Source organism: Micropterus dolomieu, linkage group LG03 (assembly GCF_021292245.1).
Source record: "Micropterus dolomieu isolate WLL.071019.BEF.003 ecotype Adirondacks linkage group LG03, ASM2129224v1, whole genome shotgun sequence".
In the NCBI taxonomy this organism is placed as follows: Eukaryota; Metazoa; Chordata; class Actinopteri; order Centrarchiformes; family Centrarchidae; genus Micropterus; species Micropterus dolomieu.
The window spans coordinates 1,361,229-1,382,590 of record NC_060152.1 but is presented as its reverse complement, the minus strand read 5'-3'; the positions used below and the strand labels follow the sequence as shown (position 1 = coordinate 1,382,590).

General features: G+C 39.2%; 2 protein-coding genes across 7 annotated transcripts in view; one reads left to right on the top strand and one right to left on the bottom strand.

The window, feature by feature from the left end:
• The window catches only part of kiaa0319 (KIAA0319 ortholog), a 32,643-nt gene extending 23,026 nt beyond the window's left edge, over positions 1–9,617 (top strand). For all 5 annotated transcript variants that reach the window (XM_046043671.1, XM_046043675.1, XM_046043674.1 and 2 more), the window contains 5 exons: positions 290–426; positions 1,747–1,869; positions 2,783–2,873; positions 2,979–3,070; positions 4,683–9,617. In XM_046043671.1, coding sequence (XP_045899627.1) covers positions 290–426; positions 1,747–1,869; positions 2,783–2,873; positions 2,979–3,070; positions 4,683–4,840 — 601 coding nt within the window. In that variant the 3' untranslated portion in view covers positions 4,841–9,617. The remainder of the gene's footprint in view (positions 1–289; positions 427–1,746; positions 1,870–2,782; positions 2,874–2,978; positions 3,071–4,682) is intronic.
• aldh5a1 (aldehyde dehydrogenase 5 family, member A1 (succinate-semialdehyde dehydrogenase)) overlaps positions 5,893–21,362 on the bottom strand; it is a 24,741-nt gene continuing 9,271 nt past the window's right edge. For both annotated transcript variants that reach the window (XM_046043679.1, XM_046043677.1), the window contains 9 exons: positions 20,351–20,434; positions 19,561–19,731; positions 17,975–18,091; positions 17,728–17,871; positions 15,199–15,342; positions 14,344–14,502; positions 13,230–13,393; positions 11,950–12,008; positions 5,893–11,089 (listed from right to left, as the gene is read on the bottom strand). In XM_046043679.1, coding sequence (XP_045899635.1) covers positions 10,878–11,089; positions 11,950–12,008; positions 13,230–13,393; positions 14,344–14,502; positions 15,199–15,342; positions 17,728–17,871; positions 17,975–18,091; positions 19,561–19,731; positions 20,351–20,434 — 1,254 coding nt within the window. In that variant the 3' untranslated portion in view covers positions 5,893–10,877. The remainder of the gene's footprint in view (positions 11,090–11,949; positions 12,009–13,229; positions 13,394–14,343; positions 14,503–15,198; positions 15,343–17,727; positions 17,872–17,974; positions 18,092–19,560; positions 19,732–20,350; positions 20,435–21,362) is intronic.

Sequence of the window (21,362 nt, the reverse complement as noted above, 5' to 3'; positions counted from 1 at the left end):
ATAGAAGGCACTCTGGGCTAAGAGTGGCAATGGCCATTCTCCCAATTACAAGTCAGCCCATGAAAATGGGCCATCGGTTAATGCTTTAAATATACATTATTAAAACTAAATAATAAATCTATTAACCAAAAGATCCGGTTTGTTCTTCGAAGACTAAAGAATTGTTTTAAATACAGGAAATGCATTCTTCCAACAAGAAGTGCTTGAATGTTTTAACATCCTTAAAGGTGTAAAGTCACGTGCTGTAAACAGTTTGTTTTTCGCTGTGTTTCACTGTCTGTTGGTGTAGCACGGTGATGCGGTTCTCGGTGCAGGGCCCTTCGGGGCCAATCTCTGGCTCCAGGCTTGTGGGTCTGCTGAGAAACCAGCTGCTCAGAGAGAAGAGCGACTACCTGCTGTTCAGAGTCATGAGAGTCGACACTGTCTGTGAGTTCACACAGCTAAGATCACCGTTCAGAGACCATATCCATTACAGACCGGGACCGTCAACACAGAGAGCAAATCCAGACCTGGTTCCTCTCTTCCTTTTTCACTCCTCAGCCTTGCTTGAATTTTTGCATTTACAAGTTGAATTGTGATAAAGCAAAGTCCTCATTCAGTCTCTGTGTTTATATAATAATCAATTGTTTAATATTGATCTCGGGAACAGTCACGCTGTTCTCATCTCATGGTTCACTCACGAGTTCAAGAAGCTCCCGAAAACTGCCGTATTTTACAATATTTAACACAGATATTCATTTATTCAATTCAGTTAAATTTTATTTATATAGCGCCAAATCACAACAACCGTTATCTCACAGCGCTTTTCATAAAAGAGCAGGTCTAGACCGTACTCTATGATGATATTTACAGAAGCCCAACAGTTCCCACCAAGAGCAGCACTAGGCGACAGAGGCAAGGAAAACCTTCCTTTAAGAGGCAGAAACCTCGAGCAGAGAGAGAGGAGAGGGAGGCAGCCTACACAATATACACACACAGGTACAGACAGTAAAGGTGATGTTGCTATAGACTGAACGAATAATGGTACAGATATTTACGGTAGTGTTAATGATTATAAAAACAATTATCCATTGACAAAAACAGTAATTTTACTTCTCTGGTCTACTACTGCCTTTGTCAGTTAGTTTGTGTTGTTGTGTGATTTTGGTGTTTTTAACCCTTTTAAAGCACACAATAAAACAAAACAAAGTCAAACAATAGCACAGACCAACTAACTGACAGAGGCAACTGTAGCGACCAGCAACTCCCGTCTTCTGCGAGGTAAAATCACTGTTTTTATCAATGGAGTCTGGTGGCTTTGATGAGAGCTATTGAGCAACTGCTTCTGGTTAAACAAAAAGTATCTTACTCTTTTAAACAAAGGTCTCTCTTTGTAGGGGTATTTTCCATTATGTTGTGAGACACTTAATAATAACAAAACAAGCACTTTATTGGACGCATTTGGGCGAGGCGCGATAGCCTGCAAGATGTAAATTGCAGAGCACTCGCTTAATACTGGGCCAATTTCAAAAAATGTGTCCCAATTAGTCACACAGACACAAAAACATGGAACAATAAGGTCCAGGTTTAAAAATACCAAAGTTAACCCTTTAAGCACCCTGAATAAAAAAAAAAAACACTGTTCCCTTCTGACTCTGAAGGTAGAAATCAACTAAGTTAACCGTCATGCTAACAATGCTTCATTCAGTGTCTTGGTGACTAGCAAACATATTTAAATGAATTGATGACTCAATCCTTTTCTTTTAGTGTGCTTGCTTCGCTGTTCGGGGCGTGGCCAGTGTGATCCAATCACCAAGGAGTGCACGTGCGACCCCTTCTGGACGGAGAACCTGGTTCGCCGTTACTTTGGCGACGGAGAGAGCAACTGTGGTAATTATTATACAGCACTGATTTATTACTACTTAAATGTTTTCTTACAAAGGTAAAGCTGATAACTCAACATGTGTTTTTGATAAAAACACAAATGTTGAAATTAATCGAATTTAGTATTACCTGCACACTGTCTCATATAATTATCAATAATTTGACTGCACTAAAAAATAAAACGTTTGTAGTATTCAGATGTATGTCAATTATTTCAGTATGTTTTAAAACTGGTAGCTGTGTCTCAATTCAGATACTTCTGTTAGCACACTGTGTACACTATGTACTTACTTGCATAGTGCATGAATTTTGACCCGTTGTGCACTTACAGAAATGACGAAAGCGGTCTTCTTCGCAGCATTCTTCTTCGCCGCCACCATCTTTTTCGCTACGGTCTTGTTAAACGCCTCAGCCGTCTCTTCTTCTTCAGCATTTTTGCCCGCATTCTTCTTCATCTCTGGCTTTTTTGCCAGCGCCGCCATCATCTTCTTCACTGCTGCTGCCTTCTTCATCTTCACTGTATTCTTCTTCTTCACGGCCTTCTTTGTGTTCTTTGCCGCCGCCTCCTTCGCCTCCTTCTTTCGTGATTGTCACCGCCAAAATACCTGCTGGCTTGTTTGCTCACTTGATTTCAATTTTATTAAAGATTCCTCAGCTGCCATTTTCCCAAGTTTGAAAATACGTTGTTTGCCCCTACCCTTCTGCTGTGTAGCCATCTACTACTCAGCAGAATGTTCAACTTATTCAACGTTAGAAGTGCACCGCTTTTTGCCATAGTTCTCGATTTGAACTCAAAATAGCAAGCGTGAGTACAGAGGGGCACTAAGTGAGACACAGTTCTTGTTTTTGCACTAGCTTGCATTTGCTCTCCTTGCATTAATGTGATTATATTTTGGGCTCACTCTGTTCTTGCCATCAGAGTGGAGGGTGCTGTACGTGATCCTGACCAGCTTCATTCTCGTGATCTTCATCCTGTCCATCAGCTGGACCGTCATCTGCTGCTGCAGGAGGTGAACATGTCTACAGACGATACACTTACGCCAAACCTTTTAACTCCAGACTTATTATTATTCTGTGTTATCTGAACACCCTGTCTGTCTGTCGACTGTTTTCAGGAGGAGACAGACCAAAGTGAGGAGGAAAACTAAATACACCATCTTGGATAACATGGACGAGCAGGAGAGGGTGGAGCTCAGACCCAAATTCAGTGAGTCACTTCAGTGAGAAATGCTTTGGTACCAGGGTCTGTATTTACAATAAGACACTGTGAAATTGTTGACTGTCACCTTTGTTAAAAATTACCAGATTTAATGCCCGTATGAGATATCAATATGAGTTAATATAAATGTGTAAAGCGACTCTTTTGTAATGGTTACCATGTTTTAAAGTACTTGTAGGGGCCCTACAGACAAACTGGTGCCAAAGAGATTTTGCCACTTTAGGTGGTACCAAATTCTGGCTTGGCCCATGAACTATCAAACATTCATCCAGGAAACAAAAACACCAAACAAATCACATTTTTACTCATTTTACTTATTTTGCATTGATAATGGTTTTAGTTGGCTGTTATTGTTGGTTGGTTTGCAATTCTAATATTCTTAGTTTTGTTCTCTTAAGGAGACACTGTCCATGCAATGTCTTTGAGTGTGATAGTTAACCAAAAAAGAAAGAAACGACATGGAATGTGTTTATTTAGGATGGGTAATGATTTTCTAATAGTCGTACTATCATCTTGTTCCTTTGCTTTTACTGGCACCTGGTGTCACAAACGGAAAGCTTTAGTCCAGAAAGAGGAAGGACTACAGCGCAAAAGTTACACGTTAGAAGAAAACACTAAAATAAAGAGTCCCACCTTTCTTCTTCCGCCTCATGGGACCTTATATCGGAAAAATATGTTTGGTAGTACAACGGCGAGACAACTAATGTTTTCATCCAGTAGGAATTGTGCCCTGAATTACACACACTTGTTTGTCAATTTCAAAGATAATATAAGTCCATAGAGACAGTAAAGTAACATTAAGTTTTGTGTGAAACCACTCAATCAACTACATCTCTTGCCCCCGCATGATATACATCACCAACATGTTAGTGCTGTAATGCCATCATCTACACATGGAAGCTCTTTGATGTTAGCTTCAGTCAAATTAGCTTCAGTAACTTTACTTTCACTCACGTTAGCCTCATTCTGAGAGAAACAGTTATGATGTCACATACACGACTTTTGGGTTTGTGGTCTTTTGTAATTACGTATTTTCACAGTCTGATACTTCAACAGTTAAGAAAAATTGCAAATTTCTTGACTTAACATTATCTTTTAAACTGACAAAGGTGTGTGTAAACATTTGCTGTCTCTCGCCATTGACTACTGTACATATTTTACTTACTTAATAGTTATGTCATGCAATAAAATGCAAATTAATTATTTAAAAGTCATACAATGTGATTTTCTGGATTGTTTTAGATTCCGTCTCTCACAGTTGAAGTGTAACTATGATAAAAATTAGACCTCTACATGCTTTGTAAGTAGGAAAACCTTCAAAATCAGCAGTGTATCAAATACTTGTTCTCCCCACTGTAGTTCATTCAACGGGTTTCACACAAAACTAAATGTAACTTTTCTGTTTTACGACAAACTGCGACTTTCTTTACGGACAAAATGACCTTTTACATTAACAATCATCGTTTGTGTAATTCAGAGCACAGTTCAAACTGGATCAAAAAATAAGTTGTCTCTCGCCATTGACTACCGTACATATTTTTCCCGAAATAAGTTCACATGGGGCGTAACCGGAAGCAAGTGACACCTTTCCTCTTTGCAGGTATCAAACACCGCAGTACAGAGCACAACTCCAGCCTGATGATGTCTGAGTCAGAGTTGGACAGCGACCAGGACACCATCTTCAGCCGGGATCGACCCGTCCGCAGCAGGAACCGGCTCAGCGCTCAGGCCACCCGAAACGGAAATGCCTTCGGCTGACGGGACAGCTGACTCCTGGTGATGGAAAGGACTCGTCTGGGATGTTTGCACTCTGGCAGCGAGATGATTTAACTTTTTAAAGTTTAAAGGACTTTATTACCCAGAGTCCTGTCAGGTCGGTATAATGAACCAGTGTATCATTTCAGTGTCAAACTCCTTCGAAGGATGTGAGAATTTACGACCTGGAGGACACACCTGCAAATTCTTACACAAAAATTTAAGCTTGACGTCCAAATTTGGGCAAAACTGCGAGATACTTTGATAGGACGACCTCGATGTTTCGGCATATTCTTTAAATACAGACTTCTATGGAAGGCTTTAAAGAAGAATTTGGCATATCATCCTCCCCAAAGCCAGCTGAGAAGACTGATAGATTCATCTCTGCATGAAAAAAGGTCCACGATGGAGGCTGGCCTAGCTTAGAACAAAGACTGGAAGCTGGGTGAAACTGCTGGCCTAGCTCCAACAAAAGAGGAAAAAAATCCACCTTCCAACAACTCCCAAGTTTGTTTATTTACATCGCGATACATATATGTAACGATAGCTAGCTAAGCTGTGAAAATAAGGCTAACATCGCTGAAAGATAAGTCATCTCAGTGTCTTACATAACCGTTTAACGACATTAGCCTTATTAGCTAGCTGTTAGGTTGCTCTTTTACACTTGGTGCTTGGAAGAGCTGCCAAAAATGAAAGTGACTGACAAACAGTCTGGTGAAAGTGAGCAGCTCTTCTAAGCGCCGAGTGTAAAAAAAAAAAAAATATATATATTTTTAAGTCATAGCAATGAAACGTCACATTCGCAGATGATGTAAAAGGAGTGGTAGTAGCCGCTGAGATGTCACCCGTTGGTTTGTGGACTACCGTTAAAGTCAGTCAATCTTCTGTGCTTGTTTAGTGTGAATTAACAAATCAGCTGAACCCTATGAAGGTCCTTAATTCATGACATATTGTTAGCTCAAAAGAAGTGTGAACACAACAGTAACTTTCAACCATGGAAATTGGGCAAGAATTTCATTTACTTACCAAAAAAAGAAAAATATCACCACAAGATGTAATATTACAATTTCCTCTTTAATTTTCCATTAATATTTATAGTCAGAAATACAAAAAGTAATTTTTTTTTCCCCCCACATTAACTTTGACTACAACAGTATATTACAATTAGAACCAGTTTCACATCATATTAGAGACACAATCTGCTGTACAAACCCGGAGAACAAAACTGGCAGTACAAACAAACAGTGGACAGTGGAAGATAAGTTACTGTCAAGAAAAAATTTAAAACATTTTACTTCTTTACTCTGCTGCATTTGCACATATGGACCCTGGTTATTTTGATTTGTATTGCTGATTTGACATAAGCACATACAACTAGTGTCCACTTTATTAAGTACACTTGCTAAAACTTTCAGAGGCTTTTTATTACCAATTATATCAATTATGTGTTTTAGCATTGAGGTCATAGTGTCGTACTCGACATTATATATATATATATAAGTGTTTCTAATATTATGCTTCTATGACCCCAGTGATTAACATGTAAGTGAATTTACACGTTTCTGACAATGTCAACATCATCTGAACACTAAACTTTGTAAAGATGTTACGGCAGAGCTGTTGTATTGATTTGCAACAGATCGTACCTAATTAAGTGGCTCTGGAGTGTTTTATAAAGCTGGTTTAAAATGTTGATGAACAAGATCTGTAGTTTGTAATTACAGGTTTTTTTAATCTCATATGCATCTTTTAATTTATCTCAAAATGACGAGAACCATACTCCTAATTACTCTAATCTTTATGAGAACGATTCATTTTAAGCCAGCTTTAAAACCTTGAAAATCCTGCTTCATGTCAAAGGAATCCGATCAAGCTAACGGACCTACGAAGAACAAAGCTCCACCCATTACACTGCTTTGTGCTGCTCACATGCTCGAGGCTGGAAGAGTTTGCTGCCCTTTTCTTTTGCTGCTACACCTGTAACCACACCCAACAGTGATGTGACAGTGTCCTAAGTACAGCTGTACAGCAAGGTGACAAGTTAACCCATTGGAGGACAGAGAGGGTTAAGTTACTCTTAAATAAAATCTAAATTAATCAAAGTACTGTTCAACAATGTAAGAAATAAAAATCAATTAAATGGCACTTGACATTGGCAACCATAATTTTACTTTAACAGAGGCTCAGAAAAGGCTTGGCCAGGATTAAAACCAACACAGTAACAAGGAATTTATTTAACTTCAATAACTAATTATTTTTTATCTACACGCTGAAATATGCTAAATAGATATTTCATATCTATTTCTTCCCAAAAATGTGGTGCATATTCAAACAACATTGACATCAGGCCATGTATTTGACATTTATATTTTAGCAATACTGACCTAACAGTTATTAATGAAATGTCTGACTCCTATAAACAATGTGTTGGGCTAATGTTCCATACAGAAGAAAAATGTTTGTTTTGTATAAATGGCCCATGAATTATTACAAATGAAATTGTGACTTACTTTTGAACCCTGTGTGTTCAAATATGCCAGCATATCATAAAAAAAAAAATACTGTTATTATATTAACAGGCCTACTACAGGACATCAGGATGGTCAGTACAACAATGATTTTTATGAAAAACTAGCAAAAGGTTTTGTGCTTTTTAAATTTATTTTAAATCAGTAAATCTACAATCTACCTTCTCCTCCATGGCTAAGTGTGCCACTTTTCTTTCTGTTTTGAACAAATATCTATGTGCTGCTGGAGAAGGTTCAGGAGGGGGAAATAAAAAGCTGCCTCCACGTCATCTGAGTTATCGCAATTTCCCCTTGTAAAATGGCTTTCGGGTCAACTTCCAGCGTGCAATTACAACTGGGAAAGCTCTGATATATTAGACTTGGAAATTACTAATACGAAAGTACCAGCTTCTTCCTGTTGCCAGTAGGTAGCGCAACGACTATGACAGGATTCTGACATGTAGATGTCTTGAGAGCGGGGCATTTATCAGCATGTACAGTGAATTTACAACAACTTACTGTTTCATGGCTAAACAGATGATCGCCGCCGCGCCACGGTTGCGCCCATAAACAAAAACTCACAGCGCAACTTTTCTAAAGCAGTGTCTTCAGACTGCACTGCAGAAATTTTAAGTTGATCCGATTTATTCTGTAGGAGAAGATCGTTGAAGTACAGAGCCTGTAAGTGGCCTAAAAACGACTTATTTTGTAGGGGGCAGACCTGTATGAAATGTAAATTTTTGCCATCTCCAACATGCAAAGTTTGTTTTGCGATTCATTTGGAAGAAAATAGAAATAATAATTAGTAATTCCTTGCATTTCAATAGAAAAACACCTCCCTTAAGCTGCTCCCGTTCCGGTGGACCACCATAGGACCTTTATTTCAGAAAAAATATTTGCAGTAATCAAACGGTAAGAGATGACTAATTTTTGATCCCGTTTGAAATGTTCCCTGAATTACACACGATGTTTGTCAGTCTAAAAGATCATTTTAGGCAAGAAATTCAATCTGTTGTAATACTGTTGAAGTATAAGACTGAATATACGTAACCACAAATCCAAAAGTCCCATGTGTGATGTCATAATAGTTCTCTCAATGACTGAAGCTAATGTACCGACCCTAATGTTACTGAAGCTTTTAAATTACACATGCTTGTCAATTTAAAAGATCATTTTAGTCAGGAAAGTCAATATGTCGTAAAACTGTAAAGTAACATTTACTGAAGCTAACGTCAAAGAGCTTCCATGTGTAGGTGATGTGATGACAGGACCAGGATGGAATATAGCTAAGCTACCGAGGTAGTAGCAAGCAAGCAATGAACATTAGCTTAGCATTACAGCGCTAACATGTTGGTGACGTATATCGTGCGAGATGAGATTTCACACAAAACTAAATGTTTCTTTAGTTTTATGACGAGTTGCGACTTTCTTGACTTAAATTATCTTTTAAACTGACAAACAGCATGTGTGTAATTCAGGACACAATTCAAACAGGATTTAAACATTAGTTGTCTCTCGCCGTTGGCTACCATACATATTTTGTCAGCGGAAAGAACAGACTTAGGCTCTTTATTGGGTGCTCATGCCCAAATAACATTGTGTTGTATTGTCAATTGCCACAATTGTCAGTATTAAGTCCCCCAATAGAGCCTGCAACCAGTAGAAAAGTAACCACCAAGGATTTTATACCATGATCACAGAGAATCCTGGATTGTGATAGGCCAGAGGTTCATTATTTATTTTTCATATCTCATGTAATGTCAGCATGTATTGTACATAAGATTTTTGGACAGCAGAAACTAGGCACAGCTCGTCTGTTGGTCTTAGGATTTCAGGCTCTAATATAGGGATGAAGAAGAGTTTGGACGGTTTGGTGTTTAATATGTCCTCTGTGCAACGACAGTTGCAATACTTTATCTTCTCTGATGTGAGCTGCTACCAGGCCTGGCCAACTAGCCTATTACTTTCAGCAGTAACCTAGTTTTATTTACAAGGCAAACTACATAATTCTGTGCCATTGCAGGTTACACTAGCAAAAGCCCCGCTCAGGACTGGAACGTCCACTGTGTGGGAGACTGTCCCGGATGCTGAGTGTAGGCTAACCTTTTTATATACAGTCTATAAAGCTAACATTAGCATGTCTGTCCTCATCTTTCTTTTTATTCAAGGGAAGTTTATCCAAGATGGCTTTGCCTAACTCATCAAGTTTAAATCTTTTTCCTCTTGTAAAAGTTTTTATTGTTGTAAATATGAACAATAAAGCTTAAATCTAACCTTTTGTGTTGCTTGTCTGAGTAAGTGTTCTTTTTGAACATCTGAACAGTGTCATTTCTACTAGAGCTAGCTTTACCAACAATACATGAACACCACCTTATTTCTGCATCTTCTATGTGGATCATCAACTGGCGAGGATGCTAACTCGTTAGCTAGGACATGTTAGCTTTAGCTTCAATCCTTTCTGAATCAGTAAATGCTGCTGAGTTAGCACGATATTACAGGTGCATCTCAAAATTTGAATATCGCTGAAAAGTACATTTTCTTTTGCAATTACTGAAACGTTCAAAAAGTGAAACTTTAAACTTTGAATATATTACACAAAGTAATGTGTTTCAAGCCTTTATTCTTATTTTAATCTCGATTATGGCTTACAGTTTATGGAAATTAAACCTCCACTGTCTCAAAACTATTATATTATAATACAGAAATGTTGACCCGAGCTCTAATCAGCTAATTAACAAAACACCTGCAAAGGTCTTCCTGAGCCTTTTTAATCTCTCAGTCTGGTTCTGGTGCTCACAATGAACTTTTCCACTATATTCAAATTTTTTGAGATCCACTTGTATATAGGCAGCCATTCAATGCATATTTTAAACCTTTAGCGGAGTTCTTATTTTCAAATGAGTGAGCCAGAAACATATTTAACTAATGTTAATTAGCAAGTTAGCAACAGCTGCCAGTTAAATATTAGACCCATTATTTCAAAAATAGTAACTCTGTATTTTGATTGGTGGAGAGCGACCATGCTGTAACTAGTTTCATCTGGAGCTGCTCTGGTTTTAACATAATCCCTGTGGCCAATCAGAAGTGAGTTTCCTTTAGATCTTTGTATTTAGCACTATTAATGCATAACATACCATCAGCATACTGATTATAAAATATTTTTGTGATGTAAATGTTAAACATGTTTCAGTATCTAGATTAATTAAATAAAAAGAAACATTTACCTAAAAGTCTTAATAACTGAACTTGTGAGATAATTATTGCCTAAAAGATTTTTGTCTTATTCTACGCAACAACAGTTTCATATGAGAAGGCAACAGAGGAGAAATTAAAAAAGGACCTTGTTTCACTTTTCGGACCCGTTTTTATGATTTGTGAAAAATTACCGTTACTGTTTTCAACACAGACTCTAATTTTAAGGGTTCTTTTGTGTTGTTATTGTTTAAACCAATTAAAACCTGCATTACTGCATTTAATTTTATTTCATCTGAGAGTGCAGTACCACTGGACGTCTGACGTCGCTGCGTCCTGTTTCATGGTTTGAGGCTACCGAGGCACATGTACTTAATTTCCAGATACTCCTCGATGCCGTACTTGGAGCCTTCACGGCCCAAACCGGACTGTTTGACCCCGCCGAATGTGGCCTCTGGGGTGGACACAAGACCCTCGTTGACTCCAACTATCCCCACCTCCAACGCCTCTGCCACCCGCCAGATCTGACTCACATCCTGCGAGTAGCAGTAACCTGAGATCAGAAAAACACGTGCACGTCAGGGTTTACAAACCAAGAGAAGGAGATCTTCAAAACCAAAGACTGTCCTGAGATCAGACCAACAGAACAGGTCTTAACGGGTCAACAATGTTGTTACAAGGGCTCCTCCAAATGTTAAGTTAGGAGGGCAGGCAAAGAGCAGTTCCCTTATTATTTTCATTACATTTGACTTAATCAGTGGCCTTCAAAACCCACCAATCTTGAGAAGTAAAATAGGTGGTTAAAGGGCAACATTGGGATTTTTCAACCTGGACTGACAGGCTCAGACCCCTCCAGAGAGAGACCTTTGTTTTAAAGAGTGAAATACTTTTTGTTTAAACAGAAACGGTCACTAAATTGCTCTCCTTTAAGCCACCAGACTCCATTGATAAAAACAGTAATTTAACCTTACTGGTCTACCGCTGGTTTCTTTGGTGTTAATCTGTGACTTTGGTCACAAACAAACAAAACAAACGCAACAATATCGCACAATAACTAAACAGCGATGGAGGCAGTGGTAGATCAGGTAGACCAATGGAGTCTGGTGGCGTTTAGGTGAGCGATATAGTCGTTTCTGGTTATACAAAAAAGGATGAAACTCTTTTTAAAAAAGGGTAAATCTCTGTTAGGATCCTTTCCATAACATTGTCAGACACTTATAATGACAATCTAAACCTTTCAGTGGCAAAAACAAGCACTTTAGTGGATGCATCACCACGTCCGCCTATCACTTGTTTGTCTTTGAAGATGCACTGGATCGTCAGCGTACAGAAGCTGACTTTCACATCACTGCCCAGACTTGTTTTTATAGTCTATCATTTAACAAACAGTTCAGCTCAGAAAGATGCACTCACCTGCCAGTCCAACATTAGATGCATTAGCAATCGCCAGAGCCTCTTCCTCTGTGTTGAACCTGTAAATCAGAAACAAGAAGTTTCTGGTTGGTCAACAAAACCTCTTCAGCACATGAATACAAGCAGCTGACAGCAGCTTTCACAGGTATCATTTTATTTCCTTCCACTATAAGGTTGTTCATATACAGAATATGAAATGACAAACTCAAGCAAAACTCAAAACGGTCAGAGTTTCTTTACGTGAAATGAAAATTGTAATTCATTTATAATTAAAAATGGTGATAAACAAAGAAATATCTGGTGTTATTTTAATGCAGTTGCCCTCTTGTTTTAGCCAAAATCTGAGTTTGAAGCTACTTTAACTAAGAGACAAACAACATTTATTTATAATGACCTTCCTCAGCTGTCAGCAGTAACTGTATGTGGTATATTAGGGGTATATAAAAATTATATCTAGATATTTTCTGGAATTTTTGTCAAAACGCTTGTTAACAGGGGTGGGGGAAAAAAATACCGCATAGTTTCGTGATATTTGCCATGGCAATACTGTATCGATACACGGACGCCAAGTATCGATATTTTATTATATAAATTGCAGATGAGAGTTTTAACTTTTTGTACCTAGAATAATAAAATCTATTGCTTTTTTAGTCCAATAGAAAACTTAACAGGACCATATAGGAGGACTGAAAAAGTGATATTAACAAACAGAGAAATGTATCTTTTTAGATAAACAGATGTTGACAAAGTTTGACTTTAGGGACCTAATTGGAAGTTGGAAAAAGCTAATAAATTGCAATATATCTCAATATATTTAAAATCGCAATAATATCGAATCGCAACATAAATATCGTGATAATATCGTATCGTGGGGCCTCTGGTGATTCCCACCCCTACTTGTTAATAGGATATTAACTGTTGTTTACTAATGACATAAATGGAAACAGGTCTTTTTTAGGATTTAAAACCAAAACATTTCAGTGAAAACACTGAAATCACCAGCACAGTATTACTGACATCAAGGTCTGAGTAAACAATTTTATCTGTTCCTATGTACTACGAGTTCTTAAGTTTTTCCTGGAGCCTTTCATATTCTTGATATTTTGTGCAGTGGGTAGTTTGTCGTCTTTAACGACAAGTATTAAGATATCATCACAGACAATATATGGCACATCCCTAGTGTATGTACATGTGTAATACTTCAGTTTGAATGTTAAATCCACGTGACATGAATACGCTGTAGAGACTCGAGTAAAGCTGCTTCCTGTTGGCGTGCAGACCTGATGACGGGAAGCAGCGGGCCGAAGGTTTCCTCCTTCGTGCAGAGCATCTCTGTGGTGACGTTGGCCAGCAGAGTGGGCTCCATAAAGGAGCCGTCCAGACGCTTCCCTCCCTTCAACACCTTCGCTCCCCTGGACACTGCATCTGCTATCTGCTGGGCCACCTGGGAGACAGAAGGTGTCAGGTGTTGAACTAACTCACTCACTCACTCACTCATTAGTAGGGGGGTTTTTTAAATAGGGGGTAGGTGATTTGTTTCACAGCAGACAGAAGCAAACAATATACAAGCATCAGGTAAATAAAATCCTTTTAAAGCAAGAAAATAAATTCAGAAATACTGTATTGGTCCGAGTATAAGACAGTTTTTTTCCCCTGGAAACGCATCTTAGAAATTGCCTCTTATTTTCAGGTACTAGCTCTTTAAATGTTAATATACAGCCACAACAACAGATGGCGCCAAATATCGGCAAAGTTCTCGTTACCCTCCTGACTGAAACAGGGAGAGACAGCAATTATGATGAACAAAGTACCTGAAAAGTAGGTCAAGTTATCCAACAGCTGAGGAGCAGTTATGATGCCAAGGTAGGCTGTTGTTTTTAACATCTTTTGAATAAAATAACGTTTTTGATTTCTTTTTAAATAAAATGGGCACAAATAAATTACACTGTACATATTATTTAGCGGTCATTTAAATCTGACCATTTCATTTAAAAACATATTGAAAATGTTATTTTATTTAACAGATGTTAAACAACCATCTTGTTGTTTTATTCAATGTGTTTTTATCATCACAGAGTATGGTCTAAACCTGCTCTTTTATGAAAAACGCTATGAGGTAACTGTTGTGATTTGGCGCTATACAAATAAAATTGAATTGAAAAAATTATTTTCTTAATAAAAACTAGTTTTGGTCTTTAGAGAGTGTTTTTCCAAAAATGAGTCTTGAAAAAGAGGGGTCATCTTATAATCAGGGTTCTCTTATATTCGGACCAATACAGTACACAATAACAACACCATACGTTATAGAAACAAAACAATAACAAAAATAAGTGACCTCATTATATGAATGATAATAAATACCCTTCATTTTTCCAATCTGTACTTGTTGTTTACCTTCTCTGCAGCTCTGCTGTTGATGAGCGGCCCCTGGGTGGTGTCGGGCTCTGAGCCATGTCCCAGACGGAGCTCGGCGTCCATCGCTTGGCTCAGCTTCTCCACGAAACGGTCGTGGATGCCGCTCTGCACCAGAAACCGGTTCGAACACACGCACGTCTACAAGAAGACGACGATAGAAAATATAACCACATGACCTCCGTGTCAAAGCAGCAGACCAAAACATTCAATTTTCTTCTGCTCCCCATGTCTGTTCTTCAGGCAAGAAATGTTAAATAACAAAATGCTTTGAGAAAGGTTCATTTGCACAATAACAAAGCATGTAATGCAAATTCAAAGGGAAAAAAATGTACATTGTCCAAAAAAAAGTAACTTACAGTAACATAAAACAGCGAGAAGCAGCTGTAAAACAGTGGATATTTTTTATATATATATATATATATATATATATATATATATTTTTTTCTTAAATGAAATGACACTGAATCAGAATTAATCCATTCGGTCCCATAACATTTTTAAAGAAGAGCTGCATTATCAATGAGCATGAGCAAATCTTTTTACCCCAATTCAACTTAGCGGAGTGCTAAACTGGCTCGGTGCACCTGCTCTATGGGCCGTCCTATCTGTCTATGCAGTCTGGCAGGCTACATGACACGCCCACTGAGATAATGTCCTGGATTAACGCTCTTCTTTTAACCCAAAACATGTATTCCTGAAGTACTTTTGGTGCCTAAAACCAATCAAACAGCGACCGTTTACATGACACGGAAGATTTGTCTTCATCACGCACCATTGAGCTGTTTCCATAGGACAGAATAGAGCCCCGCCTCCGACGCTGTGCTCTCGTATTACCTGTCCAGAGTTCCTGAACTTGGAGGCCATGGCTCCGGCCACCGCCTTGTCAACATCAGCGCTGTCGAACACAATGAAGGGGGCATGGCCACCCAGCTCCATGGACGCCTTCTTCACAGTGTCTGCAGCGAGTTTCAGCAGCACCTGAGGAGGAGATTTAACTGCTGAACGGATGCAATAATAATAACAACAACATTATTTACAGTCACCTATTATTATGAAAATGAACAAAAGTATTTCTGCTGGTGAGAAACTCCGGGAATGAAAACAAGTCGCAAAACATCTTCAGAGTAAATATTAAAGGAGGTGTTATTCTGCTCATTTTCAGGTTCATAATCTTATTTAGGGGTTGTACCAGAACAGGTTTACATGGTTTAATTTTCAAAAAACACCATATTTTTGTCATACTGCACATTGCTGCAGCTCCTTTTTTCATCCTGTGTTGAAGGCTTCGTTTTAGCTAAGGAGTGATACATCTTGTGTCTAAATGATCTTTGTTGGGAGTTGCACATGCGCAGTTCCTAGTTAAGGACTACTAGCCAATCAGAAGCAGAGAAGGGTGGGTCAGTGAGAAGCCTGTAAACAGCTTCGATTCAGCTGTACATGTTGCCGACCAGCTTGGCAACATGGACTGGAGCGAGAGTTTCAGAGTGGTGAGTTATTAATCTGTAACAAAAGTATCTTTCATCCATAAAGTTTTAACTGAGCTCTGTCTCTACATCACAGTAACGACTTCATGTCCACTGACTGCCTGGAGGGTAGCTTGTGTTTGGAAGGGAGAGGAGAGCTGTGTGCTGCAGCTCGCTGTTTTTGAGGGCGTGTCGGAGTAGCCGCTTGGCGAGCGTTATGATCCGCGTTTAGCTAAGGGAAACGGCTGGACTACAAACGAGCTGTTTTCAGGCAGTTCAGAGCAGAGTTTTCTGTGGGCAGGACTTTGTTTGGCTTTGCAAACCTAGTATATGCACAAAAAAGATGTATAACTCAATAAAGAAGAGGGAAAAAGCTAAAAAGCAGAATACCACCTCTTTAAGTAAGTGTCAGTCCTGACTTAAGATTCAAGTCATTCAAAAAGAATTTTAGTTTCACAGTCTGGCAGAAGTTAGTGGTGAAAGAAGTACTTTTACTTATGTAAAAGTAGTAATACTTCTTACTCCTGCATTTAAAAGTTTACTTTAGGGCTGAACGATTAATTGCATTTGCAATATTATCGCAATATGATAAAACGAGATTTTCTAATCACAAAAGCTGCAATTATACACTGGTCACATGTCACGAAAAAGTAAAGCACTCTGCAGAAGAAGCATCAACTTTCCACGTTACGCTGTACCTTGACTTCTTGTTCCAACGGCCTTAAGCTTGACAGAAGCTGACACTACAGAAACTTTAGTGTCACACAGGGAATGAAAGTAGCAGCCACCACCCGCGGGTAACTTGGTGGTGGGTAAAATCGTCGGGCCATCCGCCGCTTTGACGGGCAGGAAAATGTGTGGTAAGGTAAGCTTATTGTGGCGATCGCCGCCTGCATCACACACACACACACAGGCACCAGTCAGCTCAGGAAATATCTGTGAAACGGCGTTTCAAACCAAACTCACAAGTCCAAAAGAGGCGTAGTCTGTACTGAGTTACAGCCAGTGCTGCTTACTTTTGAATAGAATCTAAAACTGGAGTATTTTGTGTTTGCTTACTGTGATACAGAAAGATGGACTCCTAGGAGATTTGAACTGGGAGACTCATTAATCGGTGGTTGAACTGTGGGTTTTGTATTGAGCGTTTACTGTATAACACACTCTGGTGAACTTAATTTTTCTTGTGCTCTGTAGGCCGACCTGATATTATATCATATTATTTAATGCTATGACTTGACTCAAATTATCTTTCTCATATTATTATAATTTGATATTTCTTCTCCACCTTTGCTCAGAATAATAATTCATGCAATTCATGCATCACCTAATTTCATCATAACACAGGCCTGGCCTACAAGAAAGAACCGTGTATGTTTAAACTATCTAATATTGTGTTGGTCATACTATGCACTGATTTATTGCTTGTCTGTTTAGAATAATACAGAAGAGCTTAAAAAGTTATTGTATATTAAATCACAATTAGATTGTTTTCCAAAATCGCAAAATCCGCTCTAGTTTACTTCAATAAAAGTAAGAAATAAAATACAATGAAAGTAAATACAAGTAAAACTACTCGTTGTGCAGAATGGACCATTTTTTCATTAACAATAAAACATTGACACTGACATGTATTTATTTTATTGCACATTCACTGACGCAGTCCAGTCGAGAAGGGTCCGACTGCAGACTGCAGCTCAGGTGGCGTGGTGATAGTAATGTTTCCAGACATTTATGACAGTGTGACAAATTTGCAATCTTAATATTATATAGCGTTAGTGAGAGGTGCTACAGTCCGCGACTGGACGTTAACGGTTCACCAAACAGTGTTTATCAAACATGAAGTCACCCTCTCTCGCAGACAACCAGCAGAGGGCGCTGCAGGTAGGACTCAGGATCTTACCTTGCCAGTGGCAGTGGAGCCAGTGAAGGAGATTTTGGCCACCAGTGGGTCAGTGCAGAGAACCTCCCCGACTGCCGGCGTCTTCTCTCTGGAGCAAGGAACCACATTTATGACCCCCGCCGGGATCCCCGCCTGCTCCGCCAGCTGCACAACAACACATCACAATGTTCAAACTCTTGGTGAAGTTACAGAAAAACCTGGAAACTAAACAGCACAGAGGTTCAAATAAAGAGTATTAAAACCTGACCTCAGCCAGAGCGAGCGCCGACAGCGGCGTGTCCTCTGCCGGTTTGACCACCACCGTGCAGCCGGCGGCCAGAGCAGCTCCAACCTTTCTGGTGATCATAGCGCTGGGGAAGTTCCACTGTGGAACAACACAGCAGTTACCAGATTAATGCATTTCCCGCTTTCAAATGACAAGTTGCAGACTTAAAATCTCCATCTCTATCAATATGTTTTATATTAACAACTAATCTAATTAACTCTGTGTAATGTTGTTCATATGTCGAAGTGACAGTGCATTACTCTACTGATCAATAACGGTAATGTAAGGTGAGGAATCAATTCTTGTTACACTGTGGTTACAGATTACTGTCATCTCACTCATCAAACAAATGGCATCTGCTGCTGCTGCGTGATGAAGCAGCACTCCTCGTTGTCTCTCAAGCTTAAGAAGCAAATTAGAAAAATAAAAGAAGTCATGGCCCAAATTCTGCTTACTCCGTTTAATCAACTGCGGTTAATTATTTCATTGACACCTTAAACCTGCATTCTCTGTAACAGCCAGCAGGGGGCGACTCCACTAGCTGCAGAAAGAAGTGGGATTGTACAGAAGTCTATGAGAAAACGAGGCTACTTCTCAGCTGATTTATTACCTCAGTAAACACTTTCCTGATGAGTTTATGGTCTCAGTCGCTGGTTTCAACACAGCATGATGTTCACTTTAGGGATGCACAGAATGTTGGGCCACCGAAATTAATCAGCCAAAAATAGTTAAAAAACGCTTTCGGTGTTCGGCCTAATATGTCAAAAGGCCGAATAAATTTTACTGAACAATTACGCTGACATGTCGGCAGTGTGGAAGCATTTTAAAGTGTCCGAGAAAGACGTAAAAATGCCCGTTTGCAGACTGTTCTGCTGAATTGTCTCCCAGCACATCCACTCCATCTGTAACTGACGTCTTAGAAAAAAAACGCTTTGAGTGTTTCTGTCACTCATCTGTGAGAAGCCGATTAAGCTAGCCGCACCTACATTTGGAGTGCACATATATTAAAGCCTTTATGGTAAATCCACTGAAACAGCCCAGTGCAAGCTGACAGGCAGGTTAGCAACTTTATTCTGTCAGTTTGTCTCTTTACAAAGACAAGTGTTGCAGAATGAGCCACACATAACCAATAGAAACCAAAATAAAGTTTAACCAGCGCCGTTGAAAAAGGAAATTTTGGTGTACAGCCATGCTAGCAGCTCTGTGAGGCCATCACAGTGGTGCTTTGAGCTAAATGCTTGCAACAACAAGAAAGTCATTGTTGTCCATCCTAGTTTGCTTGTTGCTTAGTTTGCTAGCATGCTAACATTTTCTGCTTTGCAGTAAACACAAAGTGCTGCTGAGGCTTTTGAGAATAAACTAAAGTACAAATTTACACTTTGAACTGATGATGGCGCTAGATTAAAAAAATAAGATCACCAAAGTCAGACAGATTTATCCTCTGCAGAACATGAATAAACAGAATTTCATGGAAATCCATTCAATAGTTGTTGAGATATTTCAGTCTGAACAATGTTTTGGACAGGTTGACAGCATGGCTAAAAATAACCTCCTAATTGGCTGCTCACCGGTGTGATGATGGAGGCGACCCCCACAGGCTGTTTGAGGAGGAAAATCTTACGGTCTTTGGCAGGTGACGGGACGATGTCGCCGTAGACCCGCCGAGCCTCCTCCGAAAACCACTCCAAGAAAGAGGCAGAGTACGCAATCTCCCCGAGAGACTCCCGCATGGGTTTCCCCTGCAACACACAGCATCAAACAATGAAACTACAGCCACTCACACACTAACAGCAGCATCTGTTCAGACTCAAGAGACAACAGTTTCAGACAGGGACTCCTGCTGACTGCCTTTGTTTTTAAACGGAAACTACCGTCTAACTACCGACAGTTCTTGCTCTGAAATCTTGTGAGGTGAGCTTCTCCTCTCATCCCTCGTTTCCACCGGTGTCTTCCTGCAACAACTCGCCTCTCACAAGATATTAGGATAGGAAACAGATAGGTGGCGTCACTGGTTACGGGTCATACATTTGTAAAAAAAAAAAAAAAAAAAAGAACACAAAGTTTACTTTTTATGTTTCATGCCAAACATCTGGCCCATCCCACATGAGATTTATTATAGTTGTTATTATTAAGCATTTTCTCCTCTAAACCTCTTGAATAGATTCATATGGATACTTATAGAACAATCTGGAAGAAATTAATATAAATATTATGCAGCAAAACAACAAATTTATCTGAAAACATTGCACAGCCTCAAGCGTACACGTTTATAAAGATGTGATACATTAAGCTTTTAAAATCTATGAAACCTCCAACTTTGCACCAAGAGTTTGTGTTTTGTCTCTGCTTGATACTCACGCTCTCGAACGTGATCAGCTTGGCCAGGTCTTCTTTGTGCAGCGTCATCAGCTCAAACCATTTCCTTAACAGGACACTCCTCTCCTGCAGGACAACCAATCAGATCACATAAGGAGACCGGACACTGAAAACATTTTCCATCACTGGAGCTGGTTTAATTGCTTTTTTCTTTGCAAACAGTTCATGTTTTGAAGTTGAACTTGGCTTCACATGAACAGTGATTAAGTGCGTTTCCCTGCTGACAAAGGTGAGACAGAGGTTTGAGAAATATGAAACTGCTGAAACTAATTAGATAATATTTCTCAGTGTGGAAAAAGGTTGAAATGTGAGCAGGAAATCTCTACACTACAGGGTCTTTTAGGGTCACATTTGGCTGCTGGCAGCAAACTAGAAGTACACACATGTACACATACACAAATATAAACACTGTTGTAATTATATAAAAATGTCTTCACAGGACAAGTTGTAACTGTTTAAAACTACTTTACATTAATAAGCATTCAAAGTGTCCTAATATCTGTGCAAAACAACCTTAAAGTGTGTTAAAAACTGTTTATTAAATGTTTGTATACTCCTTATAAATGTTACATAGAAGGACTTAAAGTTAAGTGTTAATAACCAATCAAAAAGTGATTCTGATCTGAAGGTCTGAGAGAGAAGTATCAAATACATTCCATCAAACTCATTTTTGACAGCTATTTCCGGTCCCGCCCCAACCGGAAATATGTCTGTATGTAACTGATAAGAGGGGGGGCATCCGGTCCCGCCCCAACCGGAAATATGTCTGTATGTAACTGAAAAGAGGGGGTTCATCCTGTCCCACCCCAACCGGAAATATGTCTGTATGTAACTGAAAAGAGGGGGTTCATCCTGTCCCACCCCAACCGGAAATATGTCTGTATGTAACTGATAAGAGGGTTGCGTACATCCTTCCATTGTGTGTTTTTCATTGATTTAAAGACTTTATTAAGTAATACAACTTGAATGAATTAACTAGGAGGTGTTTGTGACA